Consider the following 15,188-nt stretch of genomic DNA (forward strand, 5'->3'; position numbering starts at 1 on the left):
GCGTGCGTGCGTGCGTGCGTGCGTGCGTAAAGGTGCACGAACCGCCTAACGCCAGTCCGGGCAGCTTCTGGCTGCATCCGTGTCCTTGGTCCTGTAAGGTCTCCTTTTCTAACTCGGGCGAAAGCAGCTCTTCTTTTGAGTTCTCCCTGGTGGTTTTACGGACCACCACAGTGAACCGAGCCTCAAGCGGCGGGGGCTCAGGGGACACCCTACTTCCCAAGGCCGGTAGCCTTCCACTTCCATCACAGGGCAGCATCTGTACCGGGGCCTCTGCTCCTGCCACGGCTGCTGGTGGCCCCTCAGCTCTGGGCGGGAGCTGCCCCTGGTTAGGAAGGCAGAGGCAGCCAGGGGCTCCACTGACAGCCTCACACCAGCACCTGTGACCTGCTTCTCATGGGCATCTCTGTATGCACCCTATCTGAGCCCCACCCCTTCCCCGCACCCAGTAGGCTGCTGGTGAGGCCTCCGACCTATCCAGACACACCCCTGGCAAGGCTGGCAGCCAGTGGATACAGATCTCAAGTTTTGTCTGGTGAACTCCCACAAGGTTTTAACATACAGACTTTATGAGGATTTAACTAAGGAGCCCTGGTGGAGAAATGGTTACTTCCTAGGAGAGAGACAAGGGTTTCTACTCATGTAAAGAGTTAGTCTTGGAAAAAAAAAACACCCAGTTCGTCTTGGAAACCCACAGAGGCAGTTCTCCACGGTCCTGTAGGGTCACTGTGAGTTGACATTGATTCCACAGCAGTGAGTTTGGATTTTTTAAACTAAGGATTGTACACTGCGCATTTCATTATAATATTTGGCTTTGTCTTTTTGAGTTGCCCTTAGAAATTCTCTGTTTAGCTCTTTGACTTCATTTCTTCCATTTGCTTTAACTCTGATTCAGAGCAAGTTTCAGAGTCTCTTCTGACACCCACTTTGATCTCCTTTGTCTCCTGTCTTTTTAATGCTCGTTTGCTTTCTTCAGCTGTGAGTCCGCAAGGTCATCCCAGAGCCATTCAGGTCTTCAGTCCGTGGTGCTCAATGCATCAAAGATGTGCTTGAGACGTTCTCAAAAGGCAGGCAGGATATACGCAAGGTCCTATCTTGGGCCCTGCGGACTTGTTTGAATTTTCTTCAGCTTCAATCTGAAAGCCCATAAGAGCAATTGTTAGTTTGCTCCACGGTCTGCCCAGGACTGGATCTTAGAGGCTGACAGTGTGCTTCTCATTGTCTCTCCCCACAGTTGTACTCCATTGGGTTTCTGTGTGTCCCATCTGGAGTAGTCACATGTAGAGCAGCCCGCCATTTGTGTGGATGGAAGAAGGTAAAAGTGGTTGGTCTTGCAAAATGCTATCACATGATCTCCAAGCCGTACTATTTTCTGTTGGCTCATATACAAGTGAAAGTTGGACGATGAATAAGAAGACCGAAGAAAAATGTATTTGAACTGTGATGTTGCTGAATTGAAAGTACCAACGGATCTGTCCTGGAAGAAGTATAGTCAGAATGCTCCGTACAGACAAAAGTGGTTAGACTTGGTCTCGCATGCTTGGGATACGTTGCTAGGAGAGACCGGTCCCTGGGGAAGGACGTCGTGCTTGGTAAAGTGGAGGGGCAGCAAGTAAGAGGAAGACCTAGTGGCTGTAACAATAGGCTCAAACCTAAGAGCACTGCTGAGGATGCTCGTAGCCGGGCAGTGTTTCGTTCTGTCGTACATTCTGTAGGGTCGCTGCGGGTTGGAACCACCTAGACAGCACCTAGCAACAACACTACCGAGGGCTGTACGGGCACTGCCTCTGTCCAGTAATATGCTGTTCGCCAGTCACACAGCATCCTAATCCACGGAGTGTATCCCGGGCATTGAATGACACCTCCTTTCTACGTAGGACACAATTACAGTTACTTAAGTCACTAAAAACGAGAAGCTTGCTTGACAAGATACAGTAACTATAATCGTTAGAGCCCCACCAAACACACACGTTCCAAGAAATCTTTTACTTGCTTAGTGGTTCTTAAAGTGTGTTACCTGGAACACCCGTCTTACTGTCACCTGAGAATATGTGCAAAATGCAAGTTCTCAGATCTCATCTGAGATCTACCCTCAGAAACTCTGGGGCTAGTGTCCAGCAATCTGTTGTATAAGCCCCACAGACGACTGTGGCGCCCTGGGGGTGTGGTGGCTACGTGGTGGGCTGAGATCTGCATGGCCGGTAGTTGGAAACCACGGGCAGCGCCGTGGGACAAAGACTGGGCTTTCTCTGCCCATCAACAGTGACAGTCTCAGAAACCCACAGGAGTCCCTATGAGTCGGCAATGGCTTGAAGGCAGGGAGTTGGGTAGAACTGACAGCTGATGATTAAACACATTCAAGTCTGAAAACAACTAGTGTCGGTTATTGATGTTTTTGCTTCTCCGTAAATGAGAATCCAGAGAGTAATAAGGAAAAACCCACACAAACTTCTTCTGAAGACTTACTCTTCCCATTAATACTGGAGTATATATTAATTTGTACAAATTAACCATTTTTAGAAGTTTACTCAAAATTGCGCATGTTAAAAAGCCTCTATAGATCAGAACCAAATTTTCTTTTTTTCTTTCCAAACGTTTCCATATTTCATAATAGCTTTTGGTATTAGAAGCTTGTAAGTGTCTGATTAATGATCTTAGATTTCCCCTGAAGACATCATGGTGTGAGCACTCATGTGCACGCCCCCCACTCCTACCCCCCAACACACACACAACCAAATTTACTGCCACTGAGTCAATGGTGGCTCATGGTGATCTTACAAGACCAGGTAGAACTGCACCTGTGAGTTTCCAAGCCTGTAACTCTTTACGGGAGTAGAAAGCCCAATCTTCCACAAAGCTGCTGGTGGCTTTTAGGTGCTGACCTTGCAGTTGGTATCCCACCAAGTAACCCACCACTAGGCCACCAGGGCGACTCCTGAGAACAGAATCCTAACAGGATCGAACCAGCAAGTACGAGAAATAGACATTTCCTATGCATTTTGTTGATTAAAACAACAAAGAAATTTTAAAAACAAGCAAACAAAGAAGAACAGGACAGTATTTCCCAAAGTAGGCAATATTGTCTGCCCCCCGCCCCCAGGGGAGTGTGTCCCCTGAATGATCCAGGGAGGCTGCAAAAGCAGATGCCAACCAACACTTTACCCTGGAATTATGGGCAATAGGACAAAGGGGTCAGGGGGTGCTGGATAACATTTTTTTTTTTTTAATGGAGGTGGGAGCCAAGGAGGTTTGCAAACCATGACTCAAAGCCTAAAATACAATGAGACTAGCTGCTGCTTCAGGCTCTGTTTCCCAAGGCTCTTTTGTCTGTACAGAGAAAGGGGAAGGAATGTTGGCCTAGCCTTCTTTTGTTGCTGTTTACGTCTTTATTTATCACAAAAATTCTTAAAAGTATGTGGGCAAACAGATATGGAACCCCTAATACCTCTCCAAAATGAAAGTCTTTCTGTCTCAAGCAGCATTTAAAACAATAGTCGAGAAATAAGTATTTTCCTTGGCTCGTGCTTGCCTGCTAGTTTGGCATCCTAGGGTGGTGAATGTGTTGCTAGAAGCCCTGGTGGTTCACTGGGTAACGTCCTGGGCTGCTAACCATAAGGCCGGCAGTTGGAACCACCAGCCGCTCCGCTGGAGGAAGACGAGGCTTGCTGCTCCTGTAAAGAGTGGCAGTCTTGGAAACCCTCAGGGGTAGGTCTACCCTGTTCTTTAGGGTCCCACTGAGTCAGCATGGACTCAGTGGCCCTGAGTGAGGGTGCGAGAGCTCTGGTGGCACTATCGGGCAAGTGCTGGACTGCTAACAGCAAGGTGGGAGATACAAACCCACCGGCTGCTCTGTGGGAGAAAGCCGAGGCTTTCTGCTTCCACAAAGATTGACAGGCTGAGAACCCCCAGACAGGGATGCTAAGTGTTGGAAGCAACTTCATGGCAGTGAGTTTTGAGTTTTTATACGCTGGAAGCTGGCATTTCTAGGACAAGCAAAGTTGCCCATGGTGGACAGGTTTCAGCAGCGCTTTCAGCCTGGGAAGCAAGGCCTCCTTTTACAAATCAGCCGATGGACCACATAACACAGTTCTTGTTGGAGATCATGCTACGCGAGCCCCCTAGATTGGAAGGCCCTCGGCAGACACAGGCGCCACTGCCACAGATGGGGGTACCAACCATCTTGAAGATGGGGCAGCATTTCACTCTGCCGTCCAGGGGGTCACCGTGAGCCTGGACGACTGACTGCAAAGAAGACTGCAGAGGGGTCTCGGGGAGGAGACGAGCCAGTCAGGGTGCGATGTAGCAACGATGAAAAATGCAATTTTCCTCTACTTCCTAAATGCTTCCTCCTCGCGCCCACTATCATGATCCCAATTCTACCTTGCAAGTCTGGCTAGACCAGAGGATGTACACTGGTACAGATAGGAACTGGAAACACAGGGAATCCAGGGCGGATGATCCCTTCAGGACCAGTGGGGAGAGTGGCGATACTGGGAGGGTAAAGGGAGAGTGGGTAGGGAAGAGGGAACCGATTACAGGGAACTACATGTGACCTCCTCCCTGGGGGACAGACAACAGAAAAGTGGGTGAAGGGAGACGTTGGACAGGGCAAGATATGACAATGTGATAATATATAAATTATCACAGGCTCATGAGGGAGGGGGGAGCGGGGAGGGAGGGGAAAGTGAGGACCTAATGCAGGGGCCTTAAGTGGAGAGGAAATGTTTTGAGAATGATGAGGGCAATGAATGTACAAATGTGCTTTACACCATTGATGTATGTATGGATTGTGATAAGAGTTGTATGAGCCCCCAATAAAACGATTAAAAAAAAAAAAAAGGCCAGGTTCCTTAAGACTCGGTGTGGGTGCAAACCTTGCGCTGCACTTTATTTGCTTTCGGCAACAGCGTTGAAGAGAAAACCCACGGACCACGTACAGCCTGCATCCTGGCCTCAGGGTATATGATACGGCAGGGGGTTGCACCGGGCCTCACACAAACACCCAGTTTGGTTAACCTGGTGACTATCCCGTGTCTGGGGGCAGGCAGGAGTGATCTTGTTTGAGGGAGAGGAGCAGAGTGGAGAAAAAATATCACTAACTGACAGGGTGAATAAAATGGTTGCAGTGACTAATCTTTGTAACTATAACTGTTTTAGCAGCTTCTAGGAGGCTGGGCTACCGCTGAACTGGCCCGCGATGATTTGGGATGAAACCTGCAGCAAATGATGCCAACTTCAGTTTAGTTTAGGAGTTGTGTTTCAGCGTAACAGAGTTGACTCAGCCTAACGGAGCCCTGAAATGCTGAGTCATCCTTCTTTGGGACACACTTTCCGCAGGGCCAAAATGAACGAGAAAAGGAATTTAGCTGGAGAGAAAGGAAGACTAGCACAACCTTCATTCCCAGGGACAGACCACAGTTTGCTTTCTTTTTAATTTTTTTGGTTTCAACAGTCCTGGACACATTATTCATCTTATTTTATGCAGCCTCATCCACTTCTCTACTTGAAATTATAGTTTTAATATGATGTCTTTCTCTCTCTCGAGACAAATAGATATGAGGGGGGTTTTAAAAGGTAGTAGACAAATGGAGTGAAAAAATACAACTTTCCTCTAGTTCCTAAATGCTTCCTCCCCACTCCCACTATCATGACACAAATTCTACCTTGCAGGTCTGGCTGGACCAGAAGATGTACACTGGTACAGATAGGAACTGGAAATACAGGGAATCCAGGGTGGATGATCCCTACAGGACCAGTGGAGTGAGTGGCGATACTGGGAGGGTAGAGGGAGAATGGGTTGGAAAGAGGGAACCAATTACAGGGAACTACATGTGACCTCCTCCCTGGGGGACAGACAACAGAAAAGTGGGTGAAGGGAGACGTCGGACAGGGCAAGATATGACAAAATAATAATTTATAAATTATCAAGTGCTCATGAAGGAGGGGGGAGCGGGGAGGGAGGGGGAAAATGAGGACCTAAGGCCAGGGGCTTAAGTGGAGAGGAAATGTTTTGAGAATGATGGGGGCAATGAATGTACAAATGCGCTTTACACCATTGATGTATGTATGGATTGTGATAAGAGTTGTATGAGCCCCTAATAAAATGATTAGGAAAAAAAAAGAAAGAAAAGATAATGACAATTTTCCACAAACGTTTGGAAGTCCATTGAATGTATCGAGAGACAGTCTCTGGATAGTGCAAGCGGTTACTGGGCTTGGCTAGAGTGTTGTGCGTGGCTGCCCACCAAAGGGATGCAAGTTCAAGTTGACCAGAGTCATTTCTGAAGAACAAGCTACTGGTCTACTTTTAAAAAGCCAGCCACTGAAAACCCTACTTCTGCTCTGCCACACGCGGAGACAGTAACTGGGTGTCTTATGTATACTGTGGGTAAGGGTCATGAGTCACTTTTCACTCAGCGAAGCCCCATGTGACAGAACGGATAAGCTCCATTGGGTTTTCATGCATAGTTGTTATCTGTATATCTGGTTGGCTTACTCCACAAATTTCATTGTGGAGTTATCTGTATGTATAGCAGATAACAAAGAACTCCAAATTTCATTGTGGACTTCTCCGTATGTATTTACATGATTGGCTTACTCCACAAATTTCATTGAACCTGAAGTGTTTTTACCAACTTCAACCACATCTTGTAGTATTTTAGAAACTATCTGCCTCATAGACTAATGTGTTTGACTATAATTGGGTAATTAGAATAACCAAGCCATTGAAATAGAGCCCCATCATTTTGTTTACGTGAAAGAAAAGCAACATGCTTCGGACTGAGAACACAGCACCGAGTTCTCAGTCCTTTGTGGTTTCAGTCTCTGGGGACACTGCAATCAGCAAGTGACAAGGTTAAAAGGAACAAGGTTAGCTTGGACAGGTGAAGGGCCGTCAATACGGGAGGGCACTACCACGGGGGCAAGGATTGGCCTCGCACGAAGCTCTCCCTTTCCTTGACAACACATACCCAGAAGAGGAACAGGTGCCAACAGGGCAAACACTGGGAGGTGCGCAGACCACTGACTCAGCAGTGCCCACCACTCTGTGGCTGTGGGTTCTGACTCCCAGTGACCCCCTCCGGCAGAGTAAAAGTGCTCTGTAGCGTTTCAGACGCTGTCCATCTTCATGGGAGTAGCAGCCTCATCTCTCTCCTGTCTATCGGTTCAAACCACGGCCCTTGAGTCAGCAGCCTATGTCCCTTCACTCCACCAGCAACCCTCCTGAGCAGTCCAGTTAAGTAGAATAATTTAGCAGCCTGCTCCAAAGGGCACACCAGCTAGCATTTGCGTTCAACGCCTCACTGCCGGATGACTAATCTCAAGGGGAATGGACTCTTCACAAAGGAAGCCAAAACCATTTGAGGTGACTTTGATACGATGCCACAAAGGATATAAAGAGGAAGCTGGTAGAATCTGCACATGGCTAAATCCAATTAAGAGTTCTAATAAAAGCATAATGGAATTTCCCCTAACTGCGAATTAAAAAAAAAATTAATGTTAGATGTGGGCAAAATTTACACAAGTCAGACCAAACCTTTGATTTCTTCTAGATGCTTCTGGTGCCGTCGTTCAATGCTAACCTTATCCACTGTTGAATTTATGTTGATAGAAATGACTTCCTCTAAAAACAACCCCCAACCAGTAATAAATAGCAACACTGCCATGGGAAACGGGGCCAATCCTGCTGCTGTTGTCAGCCTGCACCTTCTGACCGCATCAGCAGACACACAGGCTCCCTCTCAAACCAGCGGCCATGTTTTGCAAAGCGACTGATTTAACTTGGAAAATGCAACTTGAAACGACACAGTATGGAGCCCTGGAACATCACCATGACCACCAAGGCACCTGAGCACCACTCTTCTTACATGTTTTTATTATGCAACCAACTACAGAAACTCTAGAAGTTTCTCAAGTTCTTGCAACGTCTATGAACAACGGCTACAAGATCCCACCCCGCCCACCAGCCCAACACAGACAGCCAGCTCTGTGTTTTCAGCTGAGAGTAGTTCTCACATGACTTCTTGTGGCTACTTAAACATCCCTGCCACATGGCTCCATGTGAATTCATAGACGCAGGTTTGTTTGTGTGAGCGTGATAATGAACAGATTCTCCAGAAGGGTACATGGCAGGGAAGCTCTGCCCAGGTCAAAGACATCTTTGAAGATGTATTCTCCAGGGCAGTGTGATGTGACGGATTTTTAAAAGATGGTTACTTACATATTATCATGATTACTTTTCATTGTGATGTGTGAAAGCGTACAGGGCAAACTGGTTTTCCATTCAACAATTCATACCCTTAATTTTTACTTTTAAAGGAGTCGTTATCTTGTACAACTGTATGATGAAGTGCCTGTTAATGAAGAAGGTACCTGGGAATTCCTCAAATATGGAAGCGGGAGCGGAGAGTGTGGGTTCGGATAAAATGAGATTGATGATACATTTATAAAGCTGTGGGATGGGAATGTGGGGCTTGTGATTTGAATTGTGTCTCCCTGCTCCCCCTCACCCCATAACATGTATCAACTTGGCTGGGCCATGTATCTCAGTGGTGTGGCAGTGTGTACTGTGCACTGATGTATGGACCACCCCCCGCAATGCCATCACGCACACAATGCGATGTAATGTGATAAACCAGTATCAGGAATAGAGGTGGGACGGAACACCCTTGATCCCTGGCCTGATGTAAGGCGGGTTTCTCTAGGGGGTGGTCTGCAACCCCTTTCATCTTGTAAGATAACCAAAGCAAAGATTAGATGCCTTACTATCGCCAGGAAGGAAGGGTCAGGAGTGAAGTGTGTCCTTTGGCTCTGAGGTCCCAAACTCGTGAAGCTCCTAGACACCGGGGGATATTGGTGCCTGGACGCTGGGTGCCGAAGGAGGCAAGACCCGTTCCTCAGAGCTCACCCAGAGAGAAGGCCTTCCCCTGGAGCCAGCACTCTGAACTTGACCTTCTCAGAATGAAGGCCACTCATTTGTCACAGCAGCACCAGAGAAGATGAAACTCATGGTATTATTTGGTCTTGTCTTCCAGCAAAGCTTTTGCCAATGCATATTTCACATATCAGGTTAGATACAGATTTTTGTTACGATTTCTATGCTTAAAAATAACTTTATATCACTTGCACTGGAGAATCAAGTGTTGGCAGTCTATATTTCAATGATCTTTTTATATATCCCAGAAGCCAAGATGATCCACTATGCTGTTTGGAACAAGAAAAGAAAATCCAACCCAACACCACAACACCCACGATCCTGCCTTTTCACCGTCTTCTAGAGCAGTGGTTCTCCACCTTCCTAATGCTGCGCCCCTTTCATACAGTTCCTCATGTTGTGGGGACCCCCTCCCCCAACCATAAAGTTATTTTCGTTGCTACTGTTATGAATCGGGCAACCCCTGTGAAAGGGTAGTTTGAACCCCAAAGGGGTTGCGACCCACAGGTTGAGAACCACTGTTCTAGATGATTTGCGTGACAACAAGCAACCAAATTCTAATATGAACAAAGAATTACTTTAGTTCAGAAATTAAAGTGTCCTGTTTCCTGTTTAAAAGGTGAAAGAGTTTTAAATTAAAGTCAACTAAAATTGAAATATGCAATTGGCAACTAGACTTAAAAATCACAAATTTGGCCAAAATCATGCTACACATCCTAAAAGATTCACACTACCAGTGTAGTGTACTGACAGCACGCTTCTCTTACCTTGTGGTCATATGGGTTGTAAGAATGAAACACCCGAGAAAGATCTTTCGTTCTTTGCTTTTTCTGCGAAGGAAACAAACAGACAAACATTGGAGTTGGCAGGTGGTAAAAATGAAGAGGTGTATGCACCTTAAAAAACATTACTTAGTTAAGAGGGTTTTCTTTCAGAAAGCTGGAGGAGGGGGCAACAGTGTCAACCTGGGACACGTGGATGCAATTAGAAGCCGAAGTCACTCCATGGTTATGTGGGTAATTGTCACTGAGCAGTCAGGCATCTTCTTGCTGGAATGGTTCATAATTAAGACACACTCATTAAAAGAAAAAATTAAAAGCCCCTTTAAAAAGATGTGACTCAGAGACTGTACAGAAAACGCTGAGAAAATCAACACATGCGCTTGCGTGTAGGCACTTTCAGTGTACTACCAAGTGCTGGTGCTCTGAACTGGGTACTGACGGGCATCTGCTCCTTCAGCCTTCCTGGTTACAGCTGCAGCCTGTCTGCTTGCGCCAGCAGGCATGAAGACATCTGTATTTTGTCACTGCGGTGGTCCTAGTGCCTGGCGTGGTTGTCTCACACACTGCAGGTGGCACTCAATGGATAAAAGATGCGTTGAATGAATGATGACACCCATGTTAGGCACCGACCTATTCAACGGTGATGCCTGAAACTGGCTCCGTTTACGGAAAGAGAAGTCTCTTTTTGCCTCGAATGCCATGCTCTGCTCAAGTGGAAAGCATGCCGGCAAAGTCGGGCACCCTTCAAGTCCCCCGGGATCCCTCAAGAGGAGGAATGTGGGGTCCCCCTGGGACAGCTGACTAGAGGCAGCAGCGCGGCGCTCAGTTCCTCATCCGTCGTGACCCGTCCGTTCACCAAAACCACCATGAGCAACTTTAAATATGGTTTCAGATGGTCTGAAGATGAGTAGAGATGTGTGTGCCCAACTGACTACGACTTTCAGAGAAAAGCAGTCTCTCTCTAAATATTGCTCTGAAATTTGTTTTCCCCCACTTCGGAATTTATCTTTGCCAAATATCCTTGTGTATATACTGATCCACAATCCCTTCTAGAGCCTCTGAAACCCTCACATTTCTGACATCTTTTCTTCTGCATTATGACCTTTTAAAGGCGACATGATTCTTACATTTGAATGAGCATTTTTAAAGAAACGGGTGACTTATGGAAGCAGGGCTGCTGGATCCAACTGGACGCAGGTTTATCCATCTGGACGCTGTTTTGAGTGACCGCTGAGTCAGCTCTGACTCATGTGACCTTCGGTGTAACACAAAAAATAACACTGCCCGGTCCTGGGCTGTCTTCATGACCACTGCCGGTTGGTCCAAGTAATCGAATTATCCTGGTAGACACTGCTCCTTGGTCCTCTCCCCACAACCACTCCCAGTTCACCCTTTCACCAAACAGAACCAGAAACGGCGCCCAGCTTAAGAGGATATTCTTAAGAATTTCTCTCACCTGTTGGCAGATTAGAACATTTCTACCTTACAGATAAACTATTTCTGAAACATATGGATGTTTGGGGTATTTTAAAAATATCTTAGAATTAGCCCACAAACACATCTTGAAATGCTACCTCATAAGTGACTTGCTTTGGTTAACACGGACCCAGCTCACTTCTGGTTCTACTTTGATCTTGATATTCTGACTACCAGGACACTCAGCTTTCTATCTTCTGACTTACATAAGAGTCCTGTGGTACCACGGATTACTCACGGGGCTGCTAACCACAAGGTTGGTAGTTCGTACCTACCAGCTGAGAAAGAGGAGCATGAGGAGGTGTCTGCTGCTATAGAGATTCACCGGCTCAGAAACCCTATGGGCCTATTTCCAATCCTTGGAAATCCTCCCATCAGCTCTGTCCAATAGAGTTGCAAATGAATTAGAATCCCCTCGATGGCAGTGGGTTTGGTATTCATGCTTCCTCGGAGAGTCGTTCCTGTCTACCAACTCCAGTACGCTCAATCCCAGCATACCTCAATCCCAGCAATCTTGACTGCGTCCCAAATCATCTTCTTGATTGTACTGCGTAGTTGGATCTGGTATTGCAATTGCCCTTACTGCGTGCCTTCACGCTGATTTTGATTCACAGGGACCTGTGGAATTTCCTAAACTGTCATCTCCACAGGAAGAGGTTGCCAGGTCTTTTCTCCCGCAGAGCCACAGGTGGATTAAAACCATTGATCTTTCTGTTAGCAGCCCAGCGCTTATTCCTTGTGCCACCAGGGCTCCTGGCATTTCAATGGGGTCTGCATTAAGTCATTTGTACAAACATGAAGTTTTCCCTTGGACCAATCTGCCTATTTCAGAACTACCTGTGGAGCCAGAGTTCCAAGTGGCCATTGTTCCAATCTCTCAATCTTGTTTCCGCCTGATGGCATCTGCTCAAAGTCATCCTTCCCCACAGCTCAGCCTAAATTCCTTTCTCCCCTGCCCACCTCTGAGCCTCGCTTCTAAGCATCTAACTCTAAAAGTTATTTAACACCCACTTCTCCTCACAGGGAAGAAGACGTGTCCCTCTGATGATTGGAAACAGTCCCCTTGGCTAATGAAATGTTAGCTCTGCGAGCCTTGGCATCTGTTTTGAATAGGCCCGCTTGCCCAGCAAAGTCTGCAAGCGCTCATAATTTTCTCCTTCCTTTTCATACACCCACTGGGTTGATGTAACACTTCTTGGCTTGTACTTCAATCAGAAAATGGATACTAACACTTCCTTTGAGAGGAGGCTTAATATGAAACATTGGGGAATTTTCCCCCTCCCCAAAGAGAGGAAATTATGCTGGGGAAGATAGTAGGATAGGTAGCATGTCAGAGGTTACCTTAGGTAGCATTGCAAAGACGAATCAGTCCCAGAAATGGCTGGAGTTGGCAGGCAGACAAAGAATATCCAGAGATTATTCTGCCTGACCTTCTCATGCGGGTTGTGAATTCCTATCTCCATTTTGATAGCTAGACCCTCTATCTGCCTTTTATTATGGGCTACCGCAAACCATCATGAGAAGGAAGGGTGGGGTATGAATGGCAAGAACAGTCTTAGATTCACTCCAAAAGAAGCCAGTGATAGAGTAATGGCCCTTGTCTAACCAGAAATGAATTCCATGCAAAGGCAGTGCATTCTTGACGACACGCATTCAAAGTGTTGAGTGTTACCCAGGCCAGTTAACTTAAAACCTGTGAAGTCAGAGCCACATTGCCCAGGGTGAGCACCGTCAGGGACCCAGAATGGAGGTCGACTTTGGCTTGCAGGCCCGACTCAGCCCACTGCCTGCTTTTTGCCAAGGACGTTTTCCTGCGACAGAGTCACACCCCCATTCCTTTCTGTCGTGTCTGTGGTTGTATTCGTGCTGAAACAGTAGATCACGTGTACTTCCCAAACTCTTAAATATTTACCATATGGCTCCACACAAGTAAAGTGGGCTGGGCCCGGATCTAGATCCTAGACCCGATATGTCTGCTTCCAGGGGGAGCCCCTTGACCTCAAGGCAACTAACTAGTCGGCACAGTTGGTTATTCTTCATCGATGGGCTGCAGACGGCTCCCAGGTGCACCATAGATCAGGATGCACAGAACAGGTCAAACAACAGTGAGCAGTCTGGTCTGTCGGGCTTTGCTCTCAGGGCATGCTGAGTTCAGAGAGCGAAGCTACAAGTGCATTTCCAGCGTGTGCTCAAGCTGCTTTGGACATGAGACTCCCAGAGCCTGCGGCCTTCACAGCTCAGCGGTGCTAACACTCCGGGTTTCACGTGCATGTCACTAAAACAGGGCCGTTGTGACTGGTGAGGCAGCTTCCTGCATGTAGGGAACAGGAAGAGTAACTCGAACAAACCTGTTGAGCCCTGCTATCAGCCGTTTTAACTGAAACTTAAAGCTGAGCCAAAAATGGAATAATTAGGTCTTTTCCTATTGCATCATACTGTGTCTAAATTACCTCCCACTTTTTAGCTTGTTAAAACAGACAGCTCAGTCATGCAACCACCTGTTAGTTCGCTCCAGGCTTAAAAAGTCAACCCGGTAAACAAGCCCTGCGAGGGACTTGTAACAAGGGTGGCCCAGGCACAGTGGGCATGGCGAGCGTCTCCTCACGTAGGAGGCACCTTCAAGACACCCTCACCGTCGATAAGCAACGTGAAAAGCCGCAGTCCAGAGCGGGAGGAGGACCTTTCAAGGTAACAGCAGGGTGGGTCCTGCACTCACGGTGGGCTGAACACCCAACACGTTTTGACTCACAGTGAGCCTGCAGGACAGAGGAGAACAGTCCAGAGGGCTTTCGAGGCTGTCAATCTTTGGGAGAGCCAACTGCCACATCTTTCTCCCACTGAGTGGCTGGGAGGTTTGAACTACTGACCATTGCGGAGCAGGAAAATGCTTAACCACTGTGCCACGAGCCCTCCTTACACGGGCAATTCTTAGATTCCCTAAGCCGCATCTTTGCCGACCTTGGATTTACAGGCACTTTATACAGTACTTAAAAAAAAAAAATCATCTTATTGAGGGCTCTCACAGCTCTTATAACATTCCATACATTAACTGTATCAAGCATCTTTGTACTTAAGTTGCCATCATCATTTTAAACATATTTACTTTCTATTTGAGCCCATGGCATCAGCTCCTCTTTGTTGCCTCCCTCTCCCCATATTTTGCTTTTGTACTCCACCGTCTGAGGACTGAATGCAGTGACAACCTTTTTTCTTATAGGAGGATAACACAAAAGCCCTGCTAGAAAAAAGCAGAGACTTTTACTATGCAAAAGTCTCACACTGGGGCACTATTGTTCCTTGACCTAGCCACCACCTAGGTTCACACCTTTGTGAAGGCTGTGCTTTCTGCCTCTCCAACCATTCCTCAAGGAACTGTCTGCACTGTGTGATTGACCACCGGGCCAAAATGACAGGGACTCAACTTGATCGTGTTCCTCTTACATGTCTGGTTGTAGGGAGTGTAGGGAACAAAAATGTCTGGAGGGGCAAGATCAGAGCTCTGTGGAGGATGGGGACTGGTTTCCCAGTAAGATTCTCACAGGATAGTCTTTGGGACCCTTGAACAATAAGTGGTTGTGTCTTGTCCTCAGGGGAAAATAATTCCTAAGCATAACTTCCTTAACACTTTTCTCACCAGTGCAACTGTTGATTTTCTTAGAACTTCTTCCAGGTTAGAAAGCTGATGGTGCCCAGCTATCAAAAGATACAGCGTCTGGGGTTTTAAAGGCTTGAAGGTAAACAAGCGGCCATCTAGCTCAGAAGCAACAAAGCCCATATGGAAGACGCACACCAGCCTGCGTGATCACAAGGTGCCGAAGGGATCAGTTATCAGGCATCAAGGAACGAAAAATCGTATCATTGTGTGCTCACCTCCCCGATACAATTGCTGAAGACAAATGGGTGCATAAGCAAATGAAGAAAGCTGATGGTGCCCGGCTATCAAAAGATATCGCGTCTGGGGTCTTAAAGGCTTGAAGGTAAACAAGCGGCCATCTAGC

The 15,188-nt window shown here is 47.0% G+C and overlaps 1 protein-coding gene across 1 annotated transcript in view; it reads right to left on the bottom strand.

Moving 5' to 3' along the window:
* The window catches only part of CDKAL1 (CDK5 regulatory subunit associated protein 1 like 1), a 768,993-nt gene that overhangs the window by 146,926 nt on the left and 606,879 nt on the right, over positions 1–15,188 (bottom strand). Inside the window, exon 12 of the mRNA XM_045295775.1 lies at positions 9,664–9,762. Coding sequence (XP_045151710.1) covers positions 9,664–9,762 — 99 coding nt within the window. The remainder of the gene's footprint in view (positions 1–9,663; positions 9,763–15,188) is intronic.

The sequence above is a fragment of the Echinops telfairi genome, unplaced genomic scaffold, assembly GCF_000313985.2.
Source record: "Echinops telfairi isolate 266 unplaced genomic scaffold, ASM31398v2 ScPeMD7_5868;HRSCAF=6743_0, whole genome shotgun sequence".
Lineage (NCBI taxonomy): Eukaryota > Metazoa > Chordata > Mammalia > Afrosoricida > Tenrecidae > Echinops > Echinops telfairi.